This window comes from Clupea harengus, chromosome 1, assembly GCF_900700415.2.
Source record: "Clupea harengus chromosome 1, Ch_v2.0.2, whole genome shotgun sequence".
Taxonomy (NCBI): Eukaryota; Metazoa; Chordata; class Actinopteri; order Clupeiformes; family Clupeidae; genus Clupea; species Clupea harengus.
This window is the reverse complement of record NC_045152.1, coordinates 23,846,894-23,873,629: the sequence shown is the minus strand read 5'-3', so window position 1 is coordinate 23,873,629 and position 26,736 is coordinate 23,846,894. Positions and strand designations below refer to the sequence as shown.

The 26,736-nt window shown below is 40.9% G+C and overlaps 3 protein-coding genes across 4 annotated transcripts; 2 read left to right on the top strand and 1 right to left on the bottom strand.

Annotated features, from left to right (window-relative positions):
• Positions 1-461: 461 nt before the first annotated feature.
• ndufa6 (NADH:ubiquinone oxidoreductase subunit A6) lies at positions 462-1,601 on the top strand. The gene is made up of 3 exons (XM_012825802.2): positions 462-641; positions 1,125-1,240; positions 1,367-1,601. Exons 1-3 carry the CDS (start codon positions 503-505, stop codon positions 1,496-1,498), a joined length of 387 nt encoding a protein of 128 aa, XP_012681256.2. The 5' UTR covers positions 462-502; the 3' UTR covers positions 1,499-1,601.
• A 315-nt stretch (positions 1,602-1,916) lies between these two features.
• fam234b (family with sequence similarity 234 member B) lies at positions 1,917-13,861 on the bottom strand. Of its 2 annotated transcripts, none has more exons than XM_031572336.2 (15): positions 13,377-13,861; positions 12,131-12,667; positions 11,789-11,911; positions 11,201-11,440; positions 10,950-11,065; positions 10,204-10,354; positions 9,424-9,565; positions 9,041-9,232; positions 8,713-8,794; positions 7,827-7,988; positions 5,480-5,603; positions 5,152-5,378; positions 3,175-5,045; positions 2,251-2,324; positions 1,917-2,155 (listed from the first exon to the last, which is right to left on the bottom strand). In XM_031572336.2, the coding sequence occupies exons 1-13, from the start codon at positions 13,411-13,413 to the stop codon at positions 5,043-5,045; spliced, it is 2,136 nt and encodes a 711-aa protein (XP_031428196.1). In that variant the 5' UTR covers positions 13,414-13,861; the 3' UTR covers positions 1,917-2,155; positions 2,251-2,324; positions 3,175-5,042. The 2 variants fall into 2 exon arrangements, with proteins under 2 accessions (XP_031428196.1, XP_031428204.1); XM_031572344.2 differs by having other exon boundaries at positions 5,480-5,600.
• Positions 13,862-15,587: 1,726 nt separating this feature from the next.
• zgc:158803 (LUC7 domain-containing protein) lies at positions 15,588-26,640 on the top strand. The gene is made up of 10 exons (XM_012825801.3): positions 15,588-16,259; positions 16,858-16,952; positions 17,064-17,162; positions 18,676-18,786; positions 19,007-19,150; positions 19,415-19,591; positions 19,797-19,981; positions 22,435-22,464; positions 22,915-23,166; positions 25,413-26,640. The coding sequence occupies exons 1-10, from the start codon at positions 16,199-16,201 to the stop codon at positions 25,648-25,650; spliced, it is 1,392 nt and encodes a 463-aa protein (XP_012681255.2). The 5' UTR covers positions 15,588-16,198; the 3' UTR covers positions 25,651-26,640.
• The last annotated feature ends 96 nt before the right edge of the window (positions 26,641-26,736 follow it).

The following is a 26,736-nucleotide window of genomic DNA, read 5'->3' as shown; positions in this document are numbered from 1 at the left end:
TAAAGCACATTTAAAAACAACTCACGTTGACAATTACAATTAAATCACACTACAATCAAATCAAATAGAAAACAGAAACAAAACAATTAGATCACAATAAAATCAAAACAGAAGCAAAACACTCAACTAAGCACACAGAAAGCAAATATACAAATTATTAACTCAATCAGGAGGATCCAAATGCTAAAGAATAAAAGTGGGTTTTGAGCCACAATTGTTTTGGTATTGATCCTAGGCATACCAAAACAATCCAATCAAGGCATTTTCCAAAGAAAATGTAAGCCTGATGGCACACTGCTGTGTCTACTCACACAGATCACAAAATCTACATGTGGAGGTAGGACTTTTCTGGAGGTGAAGGTGACTAGATTCGTTTTTGATTAATTATACACTTTTGTCAATGTATAATGCAACACCAAAGCGTTAGAGGGCACTATAACAATTTAAAGGAAAACGTGACAACGAAGAAGAATGAATCCGGAAGAAGAAAAGGATAGTAAACATGGCGTCAACCGCTGCGACCCGAACGGCCAGTGGTGCCTTCAAAGCTGTGAAACCACTTATCAGTCGGGACATTGATGAAGCAAAGCGAAGGGTCCGGGAATTATATCGGGCATGGTATCGTGAGGTGCCCAATACAGGTAAAAGCTCCGGCCATGAATAAATGCGTGCCCCGGATAGTGATAGTCAAGGTCGTTATACGGCCAGGGCCAGCAGACTAGCCGTCCAACTTCTGGGCATATTTTCTAGCATATATGTATTCTATATGTGGCTTTCTCGATCAGTATTCACGATGTTTGAACTGACACTGTCGTGGCAGTGTCTTTTTTATCGTCACATACACAAATTCTAAATTAACCATAGGTAAAAACTAGCTAGCCCACGGTAGTTAGCCTCAGGTGTTTATGGAAGCTATAACTACCTTGATAACAAGTAACGTTAACCATATTAGCTGTTTTGCCTGCTAACTTGTAGTAAGTAAGAAATGTCGTCGATGCAAACATCACCATAGGTGTAGCTTTAGTGATGTTGTATAGACAGTAGACGGAAGACTGCATCGGCGGCAACAAAGTCGGTTTTTACTCAACCAGTCCAGTGATCTAACACCGAGTTTCTCCTTTCAGTCGCCGTGTTCCAGCTGGACATTACGACCGGCCAGGGTAGAGATAAAGTGAGGGAGATGTTCAACAAGAACAAACATGTCACAGATCCTCGCATCATTGACATGCTTGTAATCAAGGTAAGGTTCCTAAAATATTACATGTTTATGTCATGTTTATTTTACCTATAGTTGTTTGGCTGTTTTTTTTTTTTAATAAGTTAAATCTCCCCATACTCATTTCCTTCTTCCCTCTGTGGTGCTTAGGGTAAGATGGAGCTACAGGAGACCATCGAAGTATGGAAGCAGAGGACTCATATAATGCGTTATTTCCATGAGACAGAGACACCTCGTCCCACAGATTTCCTGTCTAAATTTTACTACGGACACGACCCTTGAACTGCCCTATTTCACCAAACCTACTCTTATCCCTGTAGGTCCACAGCCAAGAGGTTGTCTGTTATGTTGTTTGAACTGTAAATACACTCATAATGATCAATTACTTTGTTGTGTACGTTGTGATTTACATATTTATGTTTGAAATCGGCTCCATTCTGTTCATAGCAAACTTGTATTGGGGTGTTCTCTTTTCTCCCCTGTCTTGGAAACACAGTAATTTAACAAGAAATGTGTTACCATTACTTTGTTTATCGCTGATGGCTAGTTATTCTTGTTAGGTAAGTTAGTAAAGTGTGAAACACTGGTATACAAAATATTTGTGATCGTGAACAAATGGCCTATTGGTTGGTGACAAGAATAAACATTAACGTATGGGCTATTTAAGCAATGCTTTCAGGGTAGCAAACAGCATGTCAGGTTAAGGTCAATCCATTTATTTAATTTAAAACGACTAGAGTGCATGCACATAAGTGGACGTAAGGGTAAAATCCTTATGCCAACACCAGGGCTGCTTTCTGTCAGTAGTACAGTACAGACTAGGCACAAGTGGAGATGTGAAAATACACGGAGAGCACTTCTACATCAGAGTGGTTGGGATTGAGATCCTCGATATTGAGTGGAGTCCCTTTCATTTTGATGCTGCCATTACACGGGGCTCTGAAAGGAGAAAGGAGTCTTGTCAGCCACTTTAAAATCTTCTGTTAATGATGTGGTTAAAAACAAAAACACTGGTCAGTCATAACCTTACATACATGTTTAGTCATCGTCGTCATCATCTTCGGGGACAAATATGTCATGCTCCTCCAAAAGGGCAGCAAAGTTCTTGCTGATTAGAGTTCCAACATATAAGAAAGGTATCACAACCACAGTGAGGCGAATAAGGCCGAAGGAGATCTGAAAAGCAAAGCATGAGCTGTGCCCTTAGATTGTAAGTTCACTCCCAGCTCTGAACTTAACTCCACCCATTGTATCATTTTTAGAATGCTAAAAAGGTGTGCAAGGGGCAGATATTTGACTCCATATCCGTAGATATTTACAAATGGGTCGAATCTACGTCAGCATTGGGCTTGCCTGATTTTAAACAAGATACTCATTAAAAAAAAAAAAAACGCTTTTCATTTTTTTGTCGATATTAACACCAGCACGGTGTGATGTGTTTCATCACAGTAAAGTCATATTTAGTTTACAGCTCGAAAACACATGTGTAAGTGTAGACTAAGTTGCCTCTTTAATTGTCTCCAGACATCAGTCAAAACTCTTGCTAACACACCCATTCTGTTTAAAAGCTGAATTGGAACAGCACGCTATTCGACATTTAATATAATCTAAAATATCGGGTGACATCTCAAAATCCATTACTTACTTGTCAACTAAATGGTTATAATTATGTAGGTTGGTTTAATTTAAGCTATGTGTAATATATACTTCCTTATAGTAAGGTAGTCTACATATCAAGTCACCGACACAAGCACTGGCCGAAAACTGATCTACCACCGTGTTTACTTGTAACGTGAAACGTTAGTTCAGTTTACCGTTAGTAAAAGTACGTCACACCCCAATTCAGAGAAATGTAAGAGTAGCTTTTCTTTTCTGACACCGTGCGACCTCAACTGTGCTCTCAAAACTGTCATAACAGCAGTCTTGTGGCACAGCATGGTAATGCTTCGCCAACTTACTTTTTTGGGTTTGGGTAAGATAGCACCAGTCGTCGTAGACACAGCGGTTCGACATGGCGTGAAAGTGGTTCCTGAGCTTCTAAGCCCTGTTAAACCTGATGAAATCCCAGCATTTTTAAAAGCCCACAACCTTGATATGCGATACACTGGCGACGCCATTTTCCTCATAGTCGGTACACAATTGTACAGCACTGCAGAGAGTTCCCTGTTTTACAACAGAGCTGACGAGCAATCTTAAAGGTGTAGAGCCTGATATCCCGCAGCAGTAAGCAAAACATGTCAATCTTCTGCTGATCGTGTCATGGTCAACCACTGACAAAGTTAGATGATTGTCCTCCTAAGTGTGTTAAAGTAACACTATGCAACAATTTGACACTTTGAGATATGGTTTTATAGGCAACTAGTTTTGGTACCATCCTCAAATTCATTTTGATAGCATATGGTCATGTGAAGGGCAGATAAACACCTGTGCCCGTCCCACTAGCTTTCCAGGATGTAGTTCTGTGTACTGGGCTGGAATACCCTGCAAAAATGGAAGAAAAGCTTTCACAGCATGACATTGCCAGCTGCCAAAAGACACCAGTTAGTGTGTTGGCAAGCGTCTATTCCGTGTCAACTGGGCTGTTGGTAGTGTTTGCAAGGTTTTTTGCATGCCTTTTAGGTAATTAACTTGCTAGTTTGGAAACAGAACTCCTTATTGCTGCTTTAAGTCCCAGACATACTGCAGTCAGTGGTTTTGTTATTGCTGCCTGCAATTTGAATAAGCATTCATGAAATGATAAACCTTTAGAGAAATTTGTGTGAGGTCAACACAAAGACAAAAACTAAAATGCAACTTACCCACACAATGCTGCACAGAGGGCACTGTTTGTCACAGACGCAATGAGCAAACATGTTTAAATTGGTATAATATGTCTATTTAATGTAAAGCTTGTTAACAGCCAAGACAGAACACTACCGTGGTTTGCACTACGTTAATAGCTGTACATGGTGAAAATGTTGACAGGTTTTTTGTACAAATTTGCTAAATTCAGACCATCATTCACTCTTAATACAATATAGTATGCACTTTTTATGCTAAACAACCACTTCCTTTGTGTACTATTTACTGATGCTCCTCTTATATACACATAAAACACTCCACCAAAACCATGTATTTCATAATCTTTTCAATTCATAAATAAACTTTTGAGAAAATCTGAAAAGTAATAAATACTGTACAGTAGTAGAAATATATACATCGGAGAGATTCCATAAAATCACCTCATCAGAATGAAACCACTATTTTGGTTTAGTTTACGCCAGTGCCTCAAACAGAATATATGTACAGCCGATAAAACAAATTTAAAAAAGACTAACTAGTACCTCCGTAATGTACTGTTTGCAGCGTTTTTTAAGGATCCACTAATTTCCCAGACTAGGTTCAGTTCAGTCCTAATAAACCAGTGGAGGCCGTGATGAAAGCAGGGTAACCACAGGTTATGTGAATGTCTGATTGCGAAGCGCAGGACGGCCAATCAGTGTAATGACATGAGGATTTTAAAAACTGAAGCAAATACAGCTGTACTGTTCTTGTGCTTAGAACGTCATTTTCGGAATACACGCATTTCTAGTTGCCGTGATCTCTAGGATTGATCCAGTTAAAAGATAATTATTTTGTATAGTCCCTGTACAGATACCTGTATCCAGTTTACAGGGAAAGTCAATGTACATACAACATGCTTAGGAAGTGGATATTAACGGCAGCCTTCGGTTGACTGGCCAAGTAAAATAAAAACCTTAAAAACATGAATCAGTTTCTTTCACTGAGCAGAGCTATCCACAGGCTTGGTCTTCATCAGATCCTGTATAGTGTCTGGGCAACACTCTCACTGGAGAAAAAAAGAAAATGTAAAAAATAAAATCGCTGTTTTCAGTTTGCATTTCATGCTATGTATGAAGCTTTATCTGACTACTAATTCAAAAATACACTCTCACCTGGTGTTTAAATGGCAGCTGCTTGAAGAACTTCTTGATCTCAAAAGGTCCCGGTCTGACAGGCCCCCCAGCTTTGCTCTCCTCACCAAGCCTTCTGATCAGTCCTCCCGCAATGGCGGCCTTCAGACTCAGGCTTTTCACCACGCGAGTCCCCGGCCCCAAACCAGACGTAGGCCTGGAGAAAACAGTGATGTAAGCAGCATCTTTCCACTGTTCTTCATAACTCACTGAAAAGAGAAATGACATGGGTAAGACTGAGAGCGCTGTGCATACTAATGCATACCATACCAAAATACCAGTCCACGGCCACAGCCGACAAAGTCATTACCTGCAGCAGAGAGTACAGTGTCAGTGGTGCTTGCCAGCTCCAACAGTATTGTGGGGTAGGTTGGATGCAACATAAACAGCTTGCGAACAACAGGGTCAGTCGGTGTTGAAGCTGTAGATACCTGCTGAACAACACAGATCCAGCCAAATCATTTATCCAATTAGCAACTACTTACCTAATTTACCATTAATTATGTATAATGTATTCAAATTGAGATAAAACTTCACTTAGTAGTTACAGTTGAGGTTGAAAGTTAACATACACCTTGGCTAAATCTATTCAAACTCAACAATTCCGAACATTTCATTTCAATACATATTTCCTCTGCCAGTTCGGATAGCCAGCTACTTTATTTTGATGATGTGAAATTCCAGAATAACAGTAGAGATTTTTTCTCACATTCTCAGAGGGTCAAAACAGTACATATACTTTGTTAATATTTAGTGACACTGCTGTTCAATTGTGTAACTTGAACCAACCCGTTGGGTGTAGCGTTCCACAAACTTAACCCAACACTCTGCAGGAAGTTGGCCCATTCCTCTAGGCAGAACTCATGCAACTGAATCAGGTTTGAGGGCCTCCTTGCACAGACCTGCCTTTGAAGTTGATCCCACACATTTTATGGATTAAGGACAGGACTTGTGAGTTTATCCCACACATTTTATGGATTAATGACAAGACTTGTGATGGCCACTCCAAAACATTTACTTTGTTGTCCATAAGCCATTTTGTTATCTCCTCCTGGCTGATGTCCTCAGGATGAAATTTCAGAATATCCACATAATTCTACTTCATGATGCCACCAACTTTATGAAGTTCACCAGTCCCTCTTGCAGCAGAACAACCCCACAACATGTGCAAGTGTAAGTGTACAGTGGCTGGCAAAAGTATTTCACCCCCCTGAAAGTCATCACCATTTTCACAATTACAAAAGATACTTACACATATTTTCCCCACTGCTGTCAAATAATAAAAAGAAATGACTTATTAATCGCACATCATTTGTTGTGATAAGTTGTGGTTAATCACTTTTTTTCTTGATGTATACGTTATTTGTATATTGAGCAATATATAACATTATCGGGGCCTGGAAAGAAGTAACTCCAACTCCAGTGTGTAGCCTTTTTTTGGAGCAGTGGGTTTGGCACAACACTGCCAATTCCTCAAGAAACACCATCCCAATAGCGAAATATGGCAGTGGTAACCTCATGTTGTGGGGACACTGTTCATCTGCAAGAACTGGTAAACCTTTAAGGATCGAACGGACAATGAATACAAATACATTCTACATAATATCACTAGAAAACCTGTTGCAGTCTGTTGTAAAACTAAGGCTGAGAGCGATATTACTCACCAGTAGGGCGATTACCCAAGGCACAAGGCTAAAGCAACACTGGAGTTGGTCAAAAACAGTAAAGTGAATATTCTAGAAGGACTCCAGGACCTCCATCCCATCAACCTAGATGATCTATATCAATTCTATAAAAGACATTGCAGAACAATGTGCACAGCTGGTACTGTCTCACTTCAAAATACTTGTTATTGCAGCAAACTCTAACAAGTATAGGAGTTGAATAGCCTGACGATGTCATACTCATAATTCTAGTCAGAATATGAGTCTGATACCGCTCCAATGGGCTGTGATTATGGGGCGTGTTTCAACCGAACCAGGAGAAAAAATGCCTCTTCGCTCAATTGGTTACCTACAACCAATCAGAACAACGTAGTATGTGACCAGGGCCAGCTGATAAATTAAACTTTTACCGGATCCCGTAGGAAGGAAGGCAAAAACATCTTTTCGATTGACAAATGCCTTGATCGCGTTTCTCTGTTCCTCTTTCAAAATGAATGCACTGTCAATGTCCAAATGGACTCGAATCTATACATTTCAGCTCTCCAGCGGCAGCCATGTTTGTTGAAAACGAATTCAACCCGTGTGTTGGTGACGCGGTTGATTACGTTACTGTTGATCATCTGTCCATCATCGTATAAAGCCCGCCTTGACAATTTGATTGGTCAGACCATTTCTGTTCGCAGATAATTTCTCCCTAATGGAGCGACACCAGACCGAACTTCCCGACTTCAAATGTTGTGGGCGGGGCTAAGTTCGGTCTGGTATCCAGGCTAGGAGTTGAATACTTATGCAAGCAGAATATTTTAGTTTGTTAATTAATTAATGTTTTATTGTAGTAGACACATTGCTCATTTTGCCTTTAGAAATATACTACAACATAAGTGTATACTGATTGTGAAAGTATCTTTTTTAAATTTTTGTAAAATGGTGACTTTCATAGTGGTTAAATACATTTGCAAGCCGCTGTATGTACATTTCTGACCTCAACTGTACCTTGGTAATGTTCCTCTGTGGTCTCAGAGGATCACCAGCCCAGAAGAGGAACACAGATTGACCAGAGGTGGTCATGACAGAGGACCCCTCCAGCACAAGGCGTGGGCAAACAAACTCAGCCTCCCACAGACTATGGCCATTGGCTCCATCTATTATCTGAACCTGAGAATAAAAAAAACATACATTATGAATTTAAATTCTACTGTTTGCACTAGCAGTAATATTTATCAGAATTATTGCACTACCTGCTACTCCCATTTGTCTGTAGGGTAGTATAGGTTTAATAGGTTAGCATAGTTTATTATATGTTTATTATATGTGTATTATATGTTATATGTATATATTTTAGTACTATATGTATAGGTTGTTATATGTTTTAGTATATTGTGTATTGTATATTTATCTTGTATATTTAGTAAGGTTATTATATGTTATTACATGTAAATTATGTTCAGAGTACTTGTACAGAGTGTATGTCATGTTATGTTATGTTATGTTATATTATGTTATGCTATGGTAGGTTGTGGTGCGGTGCCTTGTCCTAAGAATTTCAGTGCCCAGTCTGACCCTGTGTCATTCTGTGCATCTGACAATAAAAGACTTGTGACTTGTGACTTGTGACTTGTTGTTGTAATTTTTACATTTGAGAGCAAGCAGCCAGACTTACGGTATTTAAAGGTAGGCACGCCTTAAAGGTCTATTGTAACCTAAGGCTATTGTTCCATCTAGAGACTGAAACAGATGCCTATTCTCCCTACTGGTTGGGTGGATATCATTATTGTAATCTGCTGCACAACAAGTTCCTCACCCCAAAATCACCCAAAACAAATCCTCATGAGATTGTTATTTGACATAAATGTATGCCTGTGTACAACACGTATCCCACCTTTCTCACACCTGCAGCTGCGGACAGCTGAATGAGAACATCAGGAATTCCATCTCCGTTGAATTGGCCTGGAGATGGACGGCTGAAAGAACCCAAAAAAGACGTCTGTTAAGTACTGTGAACAGTGAGTGTTATCCTGCTGAGAATACTTATTTATTGAGCTTGTTTGTACAAAGCTGCCTTAAGTAATGTTTGCTGACTTCCATCAGACTACCACCATAGGATCCCACCCCTCACAACAATGTGCTGTGCACTCGCAAAATAGTGGTACTAATAATCACACAATGGACAGCATGTTCACTAATCACCACTAGTTGTGTATGGATACCTGTGTATAGCTGAGGAGTTGAGTGTCCACACTGTGAGGGTGTCCTTCTCTTTCAGCACAGCCAGCCTGCTCTCACATACCACCACCCAGTCACTTTGACTAGAGTTCATGCTGGACAATGCATCAAGGTTGTTGTGGTTGTTACAGAGCCCAGCCACAAGAGGGAGAAGGAACCTAACTTGCTCTGTGCCACTGTAATTGCAATACAAATAGGTGTATTGATTAAATGTCATAGTACAAAAAGAACAGTGGATATCCTTGTCCAATTATACATGAACGCGTATTCAATTCATTTTACATTTCATTTTAAGTTGTAAAGGACAAATTCACTGCTTACAGAGGGACACAACATGATCACATCACTGGTCACTCAATGGATGTACCTCGATATGTGGATGAGTGAGGATGAGTTTGTTTTCATCAGCATTTCCCACTGAGGATCCTTCACTCTCAACTTAGGATCTATTGCTTTCTCACCACTGGCCTTCAAGTAAATGTCTCTCAAGGAGACTGCCTCCACAGTACCTGAAGTAAAGGCAGTAAAACAAGTATTTTCTCAAATGTTCAAAATAGAACTCCCTTAAGTAAATGTAATAATGCACAATAATGCTCACGATGAAGCATTTATTTTGTATACTTTAAGAACCATCGAGTAAAGGTAACTTACTATTTACTGTAACAAGGTAGACTGCATACAGACATGTTTTCTTCAGCTTTTTTATTGCATAGTAGGATGCCTGAATTTCTGGTTTGTGTTATCATTATTGACAAAGCAGGCCAATTTTAAGTTCTTCTCCAACACACTGTTTACCTCATATGACACTGTCTACACTGACAAGTGGATGCTGTAAGGGCACTGTGACATTGTAGCCAATTGTAACTATTTTATAACTGTATCAATCAGTTACACACTGCAGAAAGCAGTGGAAGCCATAACTGTCAACATTGGGTTTACCACTGTCATCCTACCCCTTACATTTACACAAGGGTGCATTAAAATTAGGGCAGGATTAACTAAGTGACTACAACTAGGTGGTCAGATACCTGGTTGAAAATAAGACTCTAATTCTGCTCATACCCCTGCTGTTACTGTGACAGTAATGTGACTTTCCATGTTCTTCTGTGCTGTGTATATACTTGTAATATGTAATAAGAAACCTTACCCAATCCGAACAGAATGTAATAGGCCCCCACTCTGGTCTCATGGAGAAGAGGTCCAATTAGCTTGCCCTGTGCTGTGAGGTTAAAGGTCACTGGATGACCAATCTGGGTGCCTTTCCGTGCAGACAGCAGAACCAGAGAGAGGTCAGACACCTATTAATGAAGAGAAACATTCTACAATCAATATTTCTACATTCAATCAATTGCATTCACTGTGATCCAAGTGCAGCATATAGTCTAGCCTTCCCAGTCATATTGTAGTTTTGAATGGTACAAAACCTATTTTTGTAATATTTCAAGACAATAATCCCATCTGAAATGGCCTGACGCTTTTATCTAAAGCGACTTAAAATTGAAGAACAACAATCAACAAACAATTTTAACCCTGTAGCGCCACTTTAAGGGGAGGATTTAAATGCATCACAAATGCAAGAAGTTGTGTAGCAGTAACTGTAACAGTAACTACAGCAAAAGCAGAGGCGAGAGACTAAGAACAGATCATTTCCAGGGCACAGAGTTAACATTACAACCCATAACACTCCTGGTGTAGTTTATCTTTTAACTCTGCCATATTAAGTGTCACAACTGACTGATTAATATGTACAAATATTAATCTTTATTTAAGAGACTTTGTTCTACAACACCACTGCAAATCTGAGACATCATTGCTGTTGGTCAAAAGCCTAGGTAAATGATCTCTGTGGCGTGTTCCTGCTGATGCATGTGGATGAGATAAGTGAAAACCTACATGGTCTTCAGGTAGTGTCACGATGAGCAGGTCAGGAACTGAGTCTCCATCAACATCTGGTAGGGAAACCGCTGGTGACTCTATATCACCTGGAGTTGCAGACCATAGCGTCTTTCCTGAACAGACAGATTACAATTGCTTTCAACTGTCCCTTTGATCAAAGATAGCAATAACATTTCAAAGTTTCAAAGATCCAATTCCACAGAACATTCTTTGGATTGAAGGATTATACGGATTTGTGATGAAACCACCTGAAGTGCCATTGATGGCGGTGAGGTGTGAGGAGCCTACAAGCAGGCACACAGGGTCAGACTGGAGGGGGGGGCTCTGGGCCTGCGGCCCCCAGTGAGCTCCATCTACTGGGTGTGCTGCTGCTCCTGACAACGCTGGTCCCGTCTGTAGCCCACACTGTACAGACATCACAGGCTCTCTCAGTGGACGCCTCCACAACATTGTCCCACTGGTGGCAGACAGAGCCACCACACTGTACTCTGAGAGGAGGATAGAGGAAGAAGAAGAGAGGAGCACAGTGAGGATGACAGAAGAGGAAGGTGGATGTAAAATAAAGAGAAACAGTGAGTGGAGGTAAATTATGAAGAAAGATATGGATGGGGATATCAAAGAGAGTACAAAAACAGGTAAGAGTAAAGGAAAACAGGAAAATGATATCTTAGTGTATAATTGACAGACTGTTAAAGTGGATCTACTGTATGATTTATTAAAACTGATATATTAAATTACTCTTGCAGAATCTAATCTAGCAAGTAAGTATAACACAGTATTTGTTAAAGGCTTGTCTTGAGGAGAGAATATCCCTCAAAGCATTTTTGTATGGTTACCTTTACTGATAACTTGTGAGCTGGAGCCCTGGCTGTCATTGGACAACTGTGTGACTCCTATTAATATGTCTTCTATACCATCATTGTCCAGATCCCACAGAGCCAGGGGGAGTGATGAGACACCTGGTGAGGGATAGCAAAAGATGTCAGAGACTTTTAAAACACACAATTAGTAGGGTGTTGCCTTTACATACCAGTAATTACAGCTAGATGAAGTAGTGGTTCTGACTAGAAAATATCATGTTTGAAAATCTATCATCATGATGACTTGTTGTACAGTTAACTCCTTAAAAGGGAATGAGATGAGTTTGCAAAATCTGCTCTCATTTCATCATCACTCACCTCCTGCATCACCTCCTAGTTCTCTCTCCCAACTGTCGGGGTCCCCCTGTTGGCAGGGCAGGAGAAATGCACACAGCAGCACCACTATCATTGCTGAGCACAGTGGCACTAAGAAGGCAGCATTGCGAAGTGCCCCCTTCATTCTGGCCTTTTTCCCTTCAGGATCACACTCTGAGCCCATGCCTACACCTCCAGTGGATCGCATTGCCTCTCCATCGTCACTAGTTGCATCCCTGCCCATCTCCCTCTGGCTCCAGTACTGTCTGCTCTCCCCATCCTCTGTCTCTTGCCTTATTTTCCCCCTGTGTCTTTCTCTCCATTCATCCTCCTCTTCCTCCTCATCCTCCTCGACACCCTGTTCCTGGATGAACCTGCTTCCCCTGCTACTGCGGGAATCTGATGTCCCCGTGCCCATGTTGTTGCTCCTGCCAAGACCATTGCGAGGATAGTTGAGCACCAGGTCATCCTCTTCACTGTCGTCCTCACTGTCCGCCTGAGTGAGAGGATCATACTCTCCTAGCTCTGATCCCTTCTTACCTGAGGATAGAAACGTAAAATCCAATCGATATGCAACCAATAGCGATGCTGCAAAGGCTCAGTGTAAAATGTATAAGCTATTCCATTGTCATGCCACTTAGCAAATTGCTACATTCCATCTAGTTAGATAGCAAATTGACGTGATGCCAGGGTGTTCTATGACAAACAAACAACGTAGTGTTATTAGCATTTACTTGGTATTTTACAACCAAAACACTGTTGCTATTACGCTTCAACACCCCATACAGGTCAAATGTGGGGTAAGAGGGTGATAAGGTAAAAGGATATTGTTTTTACATTATTATATATTATTAGATATAATACTTTCAATGTAACTGCAAGGTGCGTCACCAGCAAAATACAGGGCAAAGTTAACGTTGACATAGAATTCTATGAACTGACAAAATAATGACACAGAACAACATGCCATCCTGGACACCATACATTAACAACAACTAAATATTCAATATTTTAGAAAGACTAATGTACAAAATGTACGTCACGTACCTACTAATTTAAACAAGCTCGCTTACGAATTTGGTTGAAATGAATGAAAATCCCTCCTAGCTAGCTGGTTAGCTGAAGTACTAGCATAATGTAACGGGATTTACCAACAAAAAACTGACTCAAGCTGATGTTTAACGAACAAATATCAGTTTTAATTCAACCGCCTGTTACAGAACCAGATTTCTGTTAACTGATGACTTACCGGGCAATTTCAGAGCACGGGATAAAGCTGCTGCCATTGCAGATAGTAATGACGAAGTGGCAGGCAAATTTCAACGATTCAGGCGACCGATGCGTGCCTCGCTGAAGCCCGTCTGCGCTCAGCATGCTGGGACTTGCACGGGCCTCGCTTTAGGTCCACTCTGCCCCATCCCTCAATAAAATGTGACTCATTATAGAAATTGGTACTGAAATGTGTGTACGATCACGTATTCAGTCAAACAAATAACCACAGTTAAAATGCAACTGTCAAGAACTACAGTTAAAATTCAACTGTCAATTTTGTTTATGCGTTTATTTGAAAAGGGACAGTGTACATTGATAAACATTTCCCCAAAAAATGTAAATGCACCGGAAATAGCTGGGTTAGCTAGTTTTCATCCGTTGTCCCTTGGCAGGGCATGACAGAGAGATACGGAAATAAAAGAAAGAAATAATAAAAATATATATATATAATTAAAAGAAATAATAATAATAAAAAAAGATAAGAAACAGTGTGACAAAACAGTGCAGTTAAGATAACAAATTGTAAAAACCAGACAGACAAGGTGTTAGACATAAAAATAAGTTACGGTGTGAGTAATGCAGTGGCCTAATTATGGTTGCAGGTTTGGTTATTTTTTATCCATTTCTTAAGTTTGAGTCCAAGCGTAGTCTATACTTTGGCAGAAATTAACACACTTACATTGTATAATAAGGAAACATATTGTGTATGCCCAACCCCCAAACTACAAATGAAACTATGAAAGCATCAAAACATTTACAACAAACAGTGAAGAATACTCAATATGTAAAAGGTAATTTAGTTTGGGTGCACACCCTGCCATGACCATTTGAATGTACACATATGTATTTGCTTTCATCCAAAGCCACTTACAAGTGAGGTATTATAAAAGCAAATAGCTGATTGGGGAGAAAACAGCAAGCTTGTAAGTCCATGCTTCAGTTTGCTAAATAGCTGAGAGGTAATTAAAGGAAGTGGAAAGGATTAGTCAAACTGCAGTGAAAGAATTAGAAGAGAATAGCGATTTTTCAACACATATGGTGAAAATTGTTAGGTGTGTAGGTTATTGGGTTATTGAGTCTTCAGCTGTTATTTTTTTAAGATTATGAAGCATTCATTGGAACATACTAAACTATTTAACTTGTTCCACTGTAAAACGGAGAGGAGTGTGCTTATCATGTCCTTTCTGGCTCTCAAAAGCTGTGCTTTAGAATTAGAATATCTGCATCTTGTTCTCTGTCTGTGTGTGCATGTGATCAAACACCTCATACTGCTGTGCACAATCTCTCCATCCATCCTGCAGTGTTATAGTCGAGTAACTAAGCCTCGAGTCTGAGTCTCAGGTCCCCGATGTTCGGGTCCAAGTCCATGTCACCAAAGAAGAGTCAGAGTCGAGTCCCCTTTATCTGAGTCCAAGTCTGTCATCAAGGTTGAGTCTGGAGTCGAGTTCCAAGATGGGCTCCAGTGCTCCACTCTGGCACAATCAAAGAGCTGAAATACAAATACAAACCATTTAAAAAAAGAGAGGTTTATTTACTGTGTGTAACACAATAACCAAACAAATGCACTCGCAAGCATGTGCATCCGAGTCCTCGTCTCTAACTTCCTACGCCGAATGCAGTCAATGCTTGAGTCTTAGTCCAAGTCCAAGTCATCAGTGCTCAAGTCAAAATTTACGAGTCCTGAAAACCAGGACTCAAGTCCGAGTCCTGGAGTCGAGTACTACAACATAGACCTCCTGACCTATCTGGCTCTGTAGAAGGGCTTTATTCCCATTTGAATGTATCAGTAACTGTAAAAAGCACACTGACCATTTATTGAGGAGAAGGTCCCTTGATTTACCATCATTTTGGGGGTAGTACCTACTGTGTTCCTGACATGGCCCACACTTTTCCATGCTGCTGGAATTCTAGCTGTGGTCCTCGTTGGGCTATTTCTTTGCTTGTTGTGGAGTCACATTAGAAGAAATATAGATAGATAGATGGATACTTTATTCATCAAATATACATTTTTAATTTGGTTGTATATGTATCAAATAATATATGCCAACGAGTTTTATACTTGATACATTAAGTCGTTTTATGACATTTCTTACTTCGTGTGCTGATGTTGACCACATCGTGAACCACTGTAGGCCTCAGTTTACAACTGTGGAACTGTGTTGGGTAGTGACGTCACTGCATATTGAAGTCACTGGTTTCAGCGCTTCCTCAAAACGTTCGGTGGAGGGAACGGGTTGTCCGAGAGGCTGACGGCAAGCCTCGACTAAGCTACCTGAAAGGGATAACGCCTAACTATTGAAAATTAATTTATTTCACCATGTGTGCAGAATGACTGATCGAATTTCAGTCTGTATTTAATATTTAATTGCACCCAGAAACAAGTGTTCCTCCCAAGTCTTGAGACAGCTCTCTGGCTAGCGCAACTAACGTTGAGGCAAAACTCAAACGAAACCAGCACGGCGCTTGTTAACCGCCTAGCACATAACAGTAGCCACCATAATTCAAAAGAAGACGGGCTATAGAGATGAAAGGGGAGCATTGGACAAACTGTTATCGATAAGGGTGTCTCCATCATAGTTTTTGAAGTCATGTTCGTCGTGGATTGCTTGTTTGTCTCTGAAGTATAACATTAGCTACCTTGTGATTTCAAACTTTCGATAGCTAGCTAGCTATCGATAGCATACCTGACGTTACTCAAGGCCTTAGCTAGCTAGCTAGCTTTGTGGCGTTAATCAGTCTGTGGACACAACATTCGGCGCGTGGTCTGTCAGTGAGGGGACACCGACAGGAGCAGAGAAGATGTCGGCTCAAGCGCAGATGAGGGCAATGCTGGACCAACTCATGGGTACTGGAAGGGATGGTGAGTACAGCCATTTACCTTTTGCTTTTCACAGATGTAGCATCGAGTGGACCAGCTAATACAACAGGCACATGATGTAGCGCATTAGCTAACATTAGCATCTAGCTCTCAAGCGAACGTGCCTGGCTAGCTAAGGTTACGATACTTAGGGTGATAAGATAGCTAACGTTAAGTTAGCAGTCCAAGCAAGCAAGCAAGCAAACTTGGCTAATGTTAATGGCTAGCAAGAGTTCACCGAGTTAGACTGCGTGATCTTAGTGAATTTAATTCTGTAATAGCTACCATTGTTAAACGTGTCCTTGTCTTGTAACTTGTTTATGTAGCCAACTGATGATGTAGCTTTATGGGCTTGTAGTATTTATAATTTCACATTCGAACGAGTAGATGCTTTCTTCATTGATTTGAACAGAGCAAAAGAAGTGCAGATGTCTCGTCTACTAACCCGTTAACACAAAACAGTCGTCACATGTGTCCCAACTGTTTGCGCAGTGACACATACTTAAAGTGCACTAACTATAGTTTATCTAAGAAGGTTTGTTACTGTTTAGGTTCTAAAACATGCCTATTGAATAATTGGTCACAATGCTCTTTTTAACAGGGGACAGCATGCGCCAAAGGATCAAGTTTACTGATGAGAGGGTCTGCAAGAGTCACCTGCTAAATTCATGCCCCCATGACATACTTTCGGGCACTGTGAGTTTTACTCTCCGAATCCCCAAGACAACTTCAGCCATCCCATGAAGTCAATGATATAAATGTCAAGTGCTGAGAGCAATAATCTGATAATTGCTTTGTGTATTGCAGAGAATGGACCTGGGAGAGTGTGAGAAGGTCCATGACTTGGCCCTCAGGGCAGACTATGAGATTGCCTCGAAACAGAAGGAGTATTTTTTTGAGCTGGATGTAAGTTGTGCATACTTTTAGCTATGCTGTCATATTGCTTTGGAAATGTAATTTCTCAGCTTATACCGGTTGTCATAGTTTCAATGCCTCATGCTGAATTTTAGTGGTTTACTGATATGGGTTTTCCAATGGCCAATGCCGATATTTAGGGAGCAGGGTGACCGATGGCCAAAATAGAATGTTGATGATATGGTTTTTTTTTGTGCATCTGATAAAATACAACAATTTAATAATAATAACAACTTAAATTAATATTTATTTAACACTGTTGTGTCCGGCACTGTCTCTGTTTGCATAAGTAGTACAAAATTGTATGTTACGTGCTTAACAGCGGCAGGCCACAGGTTTATGTACAATAAACGGCTACATAGATAAGGCCAATTTATAGTCCAGTGTTGCTCAACCAAAAATTATCTAAAAGCAACAGAATTTGTGTTTGTTAGGGTGTTGCAGACCTTTTCAATACATCTGACATTTTGAAAGGGCGCAGACCTTGAAAGTTTTTATCGCTAACTGATTGGATGAGAAGAGAATCGATGGATATTTTGCTTTGTTGACATTGATATAGCCATCTGGCTATTTAATCCTTTTTGCATTCTCGTTAGTTAGCAATGCCAGCTGTAAAGTTCATATTTGACGAAATGTTGACTAAACAGTTGGGGAGATATCATTTATATGTTGATGATGTAACTTTGTGATCCTTTTTGACTTTGAGAGGAGATGTGCATTTCAAGATTCTTCTGTCTGTCTTCTGTGGCCAATAAGACATAAACTAGTTAACTAATGTTAGTTCGCTAGGTACCTTAGTTGCCATAGAAATGACGCATTATGTTCTGAGCCAGTTTGTCTAGACTACGAAAACCCACAGGTGCTGCGCTGTCATCAGACCCTCTAAATTGGCCTTTGCACTTGCTCACCATCCCACAACCATCCCAAATTACAAATCAGATGGATGTTTTAGGACCCCGTCTTGTGGGGAGTAGGAGTGGGGGCTGGGGAGGCCCACCTAATGGTTTTGTAAGCTTGGAACACCCTTCAAAAATGGAAGAAAAGCTTTCAAACGCATGCCATTGCCAGCTATACTGCCAAAAGACACCAGTTAATGTCATCTGGGCTGTTGGTGGTGTTTGCAAGGTTGTTGCATGCCTTTTAGGTAGTTAGCTTACTAGTTTCGGAACAGAACTTCGTATTGCTGCTTCAAGTCTGACCGTTTTCTCAGGTAATGTTTCATCCAGCATTGGCATGTTTTGCACTGTTTCACAGCACCCACTGAGGTCTGCCCATAGAATGGTGAAATTGACACAAGGGGAGCGCTAACATAGTTCCACAGACGCCCTACTGGCAAAGCTGTCTGCAGATGTGTCTGCAGACATTTTTTGTTCGCCGGACTCGTGAGCGCAGTCATTGGCTGACGCTGGTTATCTCAAATTGGCATTTTAATCGGCCGACCACTACTGAATTTTTACTGCTATTACTGTCAATAAAGAAATGAATGTTCTCTTTCCTTTCACAGGCAGCAGAACACCTGCAGTCATTCATAGCTGACTGTGACCGACGGACAGAGCTTGCCAAGAAACGTCTTGCAGAGACGCAAGAGGAGATCAGTGCTGAAGTTGCTGCAAAGGTTTGCCACTTGTTTTTTTGTTTTGTTACCTATTCGCTTTTCTCAGGTTCAGGTTGATATCTGGTCTTCACAATTAATGTCAAATTGGCGTTTGAGGGGGGCATCTTAATATTTAAAGAAGTCAATTGCCAATAGTTTTCACAGCCTGCACTCAGAGAGAAATGTATGAAAACACTGTAACTTTGCACAATGTGTTGATTTCATCCTTTCTGTTTCTCAGGCAGAACGCGTGCATGAGCTGAATGAGGAGATTGGGAAGCTGCTGGCGCGAGCGGAGCAGCTGGGCGGGGAAGGGAATGTGGATGAGGCACAGCAGGTGTTGGAGAAGGTGGAAAAGACCAAAGCCATGAAGAAGGAGGCTGAGGTAACACAGCTGACTTTTTTTGCCACAGTGATGAGAGGTTGAACAAATTTCATAATGCTTTCCACAAGTCCATTTTAGAACAAATTGTCTGTAGGACAAAAATATTCAACCTAGCCCATGCCCTTGTGACACTGTTTTGATTTAGCGCACTGAAGATGCCTCTGTTCCTACTAATTGCGAAACTTCTCTGTATCTATTAAGATTTGCTTTAAGACCCAGCATCTAAGCGAGACAAATTGATTGATTTGTGTTTGTGTGACACAGGATATTTACCGGAACTCCATGCCAGCCTCGAGCTTCCAGCAGCAGAAACTGAGAGTTTGTGAGGTGTGCAGTGCCTACCTCGGTCTCCATGACAATGACCGGCGACTGGCTGACCACTTTGGTGGAAAGCTGCATCTTGGATTTATTGAAATTCGTGAGAAGCTTGATAAGCTCAGGGTAAGAAGATCTGTGTAAACCAGCAGGTTTATGATGTACTTAGTCAGATCTTGACACAAGGTTTTGAGGGTCTATGGAAACCAGAGATGTGCTTAATAGACGTAGGTTATTCATTTAGCTTGTGATTGTGAGTGCTGTTTCTGTGCATTCAAAAATACTGGCTTTGTCTCGGTTCTAACTGCTGTTTAATTTTTCCTTTCCAAAGAAAACTGTTGCAGAGAAGCAGGAACAAATGAGGATGAGAAGACGGGAGGAGCGAGACAAAGAGGAGCAACGAGAGAGGGAGTGGGAACGAGAGCGGGAGAAAGAACGAGAGAAGGAAAGGGAGAAAGAAAGAGAGCGAGCAAGCGAGCGGGAGAGAGAGCTTGAGCGAGAAAGAGACAAGCGGAGGTGAGTCTGGAAACAATACCTCGTTATTTGAGTTATTGTTCAGAAAGTGGTATATCTGTATTCCAATTGCTGTTTAACTGGTGTCATGAGTGAACATTTTTGTAGAGCTCCAGTTCTCTCTGAACGTGACAAATTAGTTTCGCTCTAGTTAAATGTAAATATTGTAAATGTTTCTAATAAATCAAAGTGTATAGTGGATGATAACTCATGTTTTGTAGACACTACAGCAGTCGTTCTCAAAGTGTGGTCCGCGGACCACTGGTGGTCCGCAAGTGCCCCGTAGTGGTCCGCGACGGCCACAAGTAAATTATTGCGACATTTCTAACATACAACTCAGAACGAAGAGAACACAGTCAGTAGAAGCCTAATCTATTAAAGAGTAGCCTAATCTATTAAGATGGTCATGGATCGGTGGCTTAAGACAGGGACAATGAAAAGAAAATTAAAGGAGAAGGGTCACTCCCGCCGCAGAGCTGCATTCAAACAGCATTTTGTTTTATCCCGCTGCGGAGACAGCAAGATGATAACTTTATTCTGTGTTGTGTGACGTTGGATAATGACGACTCATAATTATGAAAAGTTGACTAGGATGGCTATATTAATGCCAGTCGGCTAGCCTACGGTTGGTAGTGAATTAGTGCGGTCGCGTGGTCGGTATGCGCATCGTTGTGTTTATTGGTGTTTAGTGATACATTGGCGTGTCTGAGTGTGTGATGGGAGTATGAGGCTGTGAGCGAACTATAGTTTGTAACTTAACCAAGTCACGCATGGAGCAGGGTTTCAGATGCTTTGCCTAGCGCATTGTCATATCTATAACTAGCCTACCGATAAAAAAAGGAGTGCCCACCCGCGAAAATCACGTGCCGCTAACAATTGTCTGGTGCCAGGTCTGGGTAGGAGGCCTGTTGTTCCGGGGATATACTATTTAGTTAGATGGTCCGCGAGGTTTTTTTTTATTGGCTAAGTGGTCCTTGGTCTGAAAAAGTTTGAGAAACACTGCACTACAGCTAAGGTTGTAAAATATAGGTATTGGAAGAGATGTTATATAATATCACAGCTAGGGATGCACGATATTGAATTTTAGCCGATATCCGATATGCCGATATTTACAAGCTCATTTTGGCCGATTGCCGATGCCGATACCGATATATACACCTTTGCTTTTTAATTATTGAAAAGTCTCTCCTGTACTAGAATTAATCTGTTATTATGATAGGGTATTGCTGTAGATACGGAACATTAAAAACTTGATTTGTATCATTTTAGAAATAGACATTCACTCATGAAAACTATTGAAATGATTTAAAATATGGCAGAATACTTGAACAGTACCTCCTTGAACTTGAACAACTACACTCGGGAAATGCAACTTGGCTAACTTGGCAAGCTAACGTTGGTTAACTGACTTACAGTTTAATTACATCCCTTCTAGGATTTCTAGACTAATCTATGTAACGTTATTGCCAAGTTAGCTATATAAATTCCATATATGCAAAAGTAAGCCATGTACATGAGCGTGGGCTCGTGACATAACGTTTCACATCCCGTCAAATGAGATCATCAACTTCGCTGGTGTCACGTAGCATGCAAGCTAACTAGCTAATGTTTTCTAGCTAACTAGCTAATGTTTTCTAGCTAACTAGCAACTTATTAAATTCTATTAGCGCGCGACAGGTAATGTTGCAAAGCGTTGCACGCAGGTGGTCTGCATCTATGCATGCAACCTACGTTACGGCCAAGCTGTAGTCTCCTCTTCAATCTCCTGAAAAATTTCGTTTACGAATTACGTTGTTGGCGCTCATAGTAACCAAAACATTTGCTTTGCGTGCGCATAATTTGAACGTCACCTTATCGGCCAGGTACATCGGCAGAAATGTTCATATCTGCAGATGCCGATAATTAAGTTTTGAAGCTTTTATCTGCAGATACCGATGTCGTGCCGATATTATCGTGCATCCCTAATCACAGCAGAACATTCTTTACATTTAAATCTAGCGTTATTTATCTGTTCCCCCACTTAAAAGTCTCTTTTGTGATAGAAATAGGTTAGTAGATTTCCTTAAAATTGGTATACACATGGATTGGCTGAGTGGTTCATCTCTGGTCTCCATAGTAGTTTTACACAACATATCAGCAACAAATTAATAGCGTATTAACAATTAGCATGTTAACATATTGAAAACCAGAAGGACTTGGTTTGGGTGAAAACCGCACAGAGGATTGTGGGAACTGAGCTCCCAAACCTGGACACGGTGTATACTAGCTATCTGCACAAAACATCATTAAGGACCCAACCCACCTAGCTCACAGTCTGTTTGTCCCCTTGCCATCTGGGAAGAGATACAGAGCCATTGAAGCCCGAACTAATAGACTGAAGAACAGCTTCTTCCTGAGAGCTGTAGCCTCCATCATCCTCCGCCCTCCCATAACTGTTTTGTTTTTTTCTTCCTCAGAACAAGATCCAGAAGTGGGGACCGATACAGGTAAACATTGTGTTTATGTTTCCATTGCGTGTAGTCTTCTGGGGCCAGGTTCAACACCCAGTACTACTGGTTTGTGTTTTTCAATCAGAAACACTGTAGTTTACTCGTGCGTGTGTAGACCAGATTTCCCCTTGGTCATCCCCAATGGTATATTGTAATATATGCCTAGCTCCATGGGACTGCCACTGCATCTTGGTAGTGTGGTTTCTAGGTGATGGGTGTTATAGAATGGGCCCAGAGCTGTACAAATGTAAAAAACAAGTCATCAAGGGGCGAACAAACATTCAGCTTGGCCCTCCCGTCTAAAACAAAACCACGAAACAGTCCCTAGGTGGCATGACATGGAAATCAGTTCCAAAGGTGTGTAGACTGGTATGCATAAACTGTAAATGCAAAAGGGAATTCTGATATTACTGTTGCTAATTAACGCCACCTTCTTTTCATGTTTAGGGATGGAAGCAGTTCTTCCCGTCATTCAAGACGTCACCAGTCCTCTCGGTCGCGTGAGGAAGGCGGAGGAGGAGGAGGAGGAGGAGGAGGAGGAGGAGGAGGCGGCGGCGGCGGGGGGGAAGGGGGAGGAAGAGGAGGAGGAGGAGAGAGGGATCGAGACAGAGACAGAGACCGGAGGCACAGGCACAGGAACAAGGACAGGCAGCGCTCACGCTCGCATTCCCACCCTCATTCCAAGGGCAAGAAGAAGAGGTACTGAACACTCGTGCCTCTCAGCATATGCTGTTAACACTGCCTCTTTATTATGTCTTAAGGGTCAAGCATATTTTCTATAAAGCTCACACAAAAAACTTGTTTAAGTCATAGACCCTAATTTCTCTGCACTGTAAAAATCAGTTTTGTATACACACAATCAAATAATAAGTGACTCGTAATTGTCCAGATCATTGAAATAAGAAATTGTAAGTGCACATGCAGCCTTTTCCTACATGGTTGGAAGGTGTATGACATTTAGACATTACTGACCACAATCCAAGAACAATTATTAGACAAAAAAGATTTTTTGCCTAAACTTAACCAAATCAACCTCCCACTGAAATTATTTCAGTGAGCCTGGGCTATTTTGTTATCCATCACATAGATTAAAGATTATAAAACGTCCTTTTTGTCTTTTGAGCTTACTTAGCCAAGGACAAGTTGGAGATATTTATCGTAGGATATTGAATTGATATTCATGATGAACAGAACCTAGCCAACCTAACTATTGTGAAGCCAAGTCTTTGCGGTCATGGTAGTAGTTTTTGTTTGATGTCAGGACCTAAAATGGTTTTTCATTTTGAGTTTAAGAAGCCTGTTTTCCTTAAAAATGTCAATGGTTATTAATGACCTCTCTTAGGGGTGGGCGATATTGCCAAAATCTTCTATCACGGTATTTGTAATTTTATATCACGGTTACGGTATATATCACGGTTTATTATACGTAGGGTGACCAGATTTGAGTTTATGAAAAAGAGGACACATAGGCTATACAGTATGATCATTTATTTATTGACCCTTAAGAACACTAAGGTGCAGAAACAATACTGCCTCAATAGGCTATTGGCCTAAGCAATAGTGGCCAGTATATGCCTACTTTGTACTGAACGTTTCCATTGAATCTTTAAATAGTAAGATTAAAACAAAGTGCATGTAGCCTAGTGGCATTTAGTCCAGTGCTTATGTGGCTTTCAGTGGTTCTTTACATAATGTACTTTCAGAAGATAAATCAAGTGTTAACTTTCTTTTCAATGTTTGTTCATATGTTAACGCAATAATGATGAGAAAAACATTTTCTTATATGGCCACATATTAAAATAAGAAAATTAAGAAGTTGGCAATTACACGCCCCATTGACCGCTTCAGACTGTTGCTGCGACGTGCGAACGTAAACGATGGAGCTGCGTTTTTTTGCATAAAAAGCACTTTAGCGTTTACATTTCTCAACCGATTTCACTGAGTCGTTTTTGTATTCAAGGGTTTATGATCTAGGTGGAGTACCAAAACAAGTTTACATGTTACTTAAAATCTCGACGGTTATAATCGCCATAGACATATATACATACCGTACATGTATCTATGATAATCGCTGCTAGATGCTCACTGTTCTTTTGCTCCCACAGCTCCCTCACTATGAAATACTGAAAATAAATCTAAACTATCGAAATAGTGCATCTTTAACTACTAATATTTGACCATCATTGAGAAAAATGGAACAGAATCTGCAAATAAATTGCTTCACTAGACACTTTAAAAATTGTACTAGGTATCGTATTATACGGCTCTTCAGAATGTTCAAAAAAGTTCAGTTGATTTGAATGGGCCACCCCAACGTTTTGCAGGTCTGTAATTTCTTTATATTCACTGCTGCGAAAAAGTAATGACCATCATTGGCAACGCGTTTTGTGCTTTAATTCACGTATTTCATATCATATCATTCCGCAAGTAGTCCGGTCATTTAACGTAACTTGAAGTCAGCAAGTAATGGGTTGCTACGCAACACTTGAAAGTTCTATTTGCCTGAAGAACATTTTTTTCTAAACGGAAATCACGAAACTACCACAAAATCGTTAAAGAGGTATTTTGGAGGAATGTCTTCTATCGTTTTGGCGAGTAACTGTAGTTTAGAGGTCATTATCTAAAAATAAATCGATTGGATTTCAAAATAAGAGCATACCGCGGTTGAAACGGTATAGCCAAATATCTCCCGGTAGACACATTTCTACCGTTGCACGGTATATACCGTCATACTGCCCAGCCCTAACCTCTCTGTTAGAATTCTTTTTGAAAGCCTGTTTTGTTGAGGCTGATATGCTAAGAAGTTAGTCCAGCAAAGGTTGACGGGATTCCCCCTTGTTTACAAGTGACCCGTCATAGCATCTGTACCTCTTCTGTCTGCCCTGTAGTGAGAGCACGGGTGTTTCAGTGTGTTCTCTCTTTCCCCCTTCCTATTGTATCATCAGGTCCTCCAGAGAGCGTTCTCCTCAGCCAAGAGAGAGGGGCTTCTCTCCAAGCCAGGAGCAGATGCAAGAGAGCAGGGGCTCGGGTGAGCTGCCTCCAAGGGAGTCCGAGAGGATGATGATGATGATGGACGAGGAGTGGACAGCCTCACCGGACGTGCCCAGAGGCAGAGAGCACTCACCATCCCTGGAGAGAGAGAGGCGTTCTAGTTCAGAGGAGCGCGAGTCTGGGGAGCTATAGAACAAACGGGGAGGGAAGAATGGTTTACCGAGCCACTGAGAGCATGTGTGCAGGGCTGTTGGAGGGTTGTGTGTGTGTGTGTGTGTGTGTGTGTGTGTGTGTGTGACTGAGTGATAGGTGAATGATTGGTGTACATTTACTACTATGAAGTGTGGGTGGGAGCAGCTGACAGCAAGGTTAAATAGGGTTGGGCGAGGCAAAACAAGGCGCCAGGGTGAGCACCAATGTAGGGAACATGGATGAGGAGGACTATTACCTCAGCATTGGTAGACCATCTCCTCTGACGGAGTCACTGGATGAGTGAGGAGGATGGCTGATATGAGAGGTAATGGAGAGTGAATAGAAGGTGGAGATCCTATCGAAGGCTTCATTTTAGCTTCTTTTTTTTTCTTCTTTTTTTTTTTAAGAAATCACTGTAACGATCATTGTTTATGGATATCTGCTCCCTTGTCACTGCTTAATTGCATAAAGGATGGTTGTGTTTTATGTACAAAGAAATCCTTTCCTACACAATATGTTTAAAAATGTTTTTTTCTTGATTGACTGACAGTTGTGTGTTGAACAGTGTCATCCCCTATTGACAGACCTTGTTTCAGCAACTCGCCATCGAATTGGATTCTTCTCTAAATGGCAGAGGCCGTAGGATCGTTATGGTTCAGTCTCACAATTTTGTCCATGGTCCAGTCTGTGTCAGTGATGAGTTAAAAATATTCCCCATATATGTATGATTCTGTTGTCAAATGCTCTTTGGATGTAATTTGGTGTTCAAATGTACATTATCAGTTGTACATGATTCATTGCAGAGTATAGACACATAGTCCATGGGGAGACTGTTTGGTTCTTACCTTTCTTTTGAATAAACCTTTTCTGCCTGAAGCATACCAAGGAATGAGAGAGTGCATTTGGCATGCAGCTTTTAAGGTGATGGGCTATGGATACCCCGGCTCCTTGTGCTGTTCACAACAAATAAAGATTTATGCCTCTGAAACAGCTGTGAGCCTTCTGGTGTCTTTGGGAGATCAGAAATAAATGAATGAAATAACGGTGTGACGACATAAAATCTTCTATGACTTTGGTGAGGCGGAA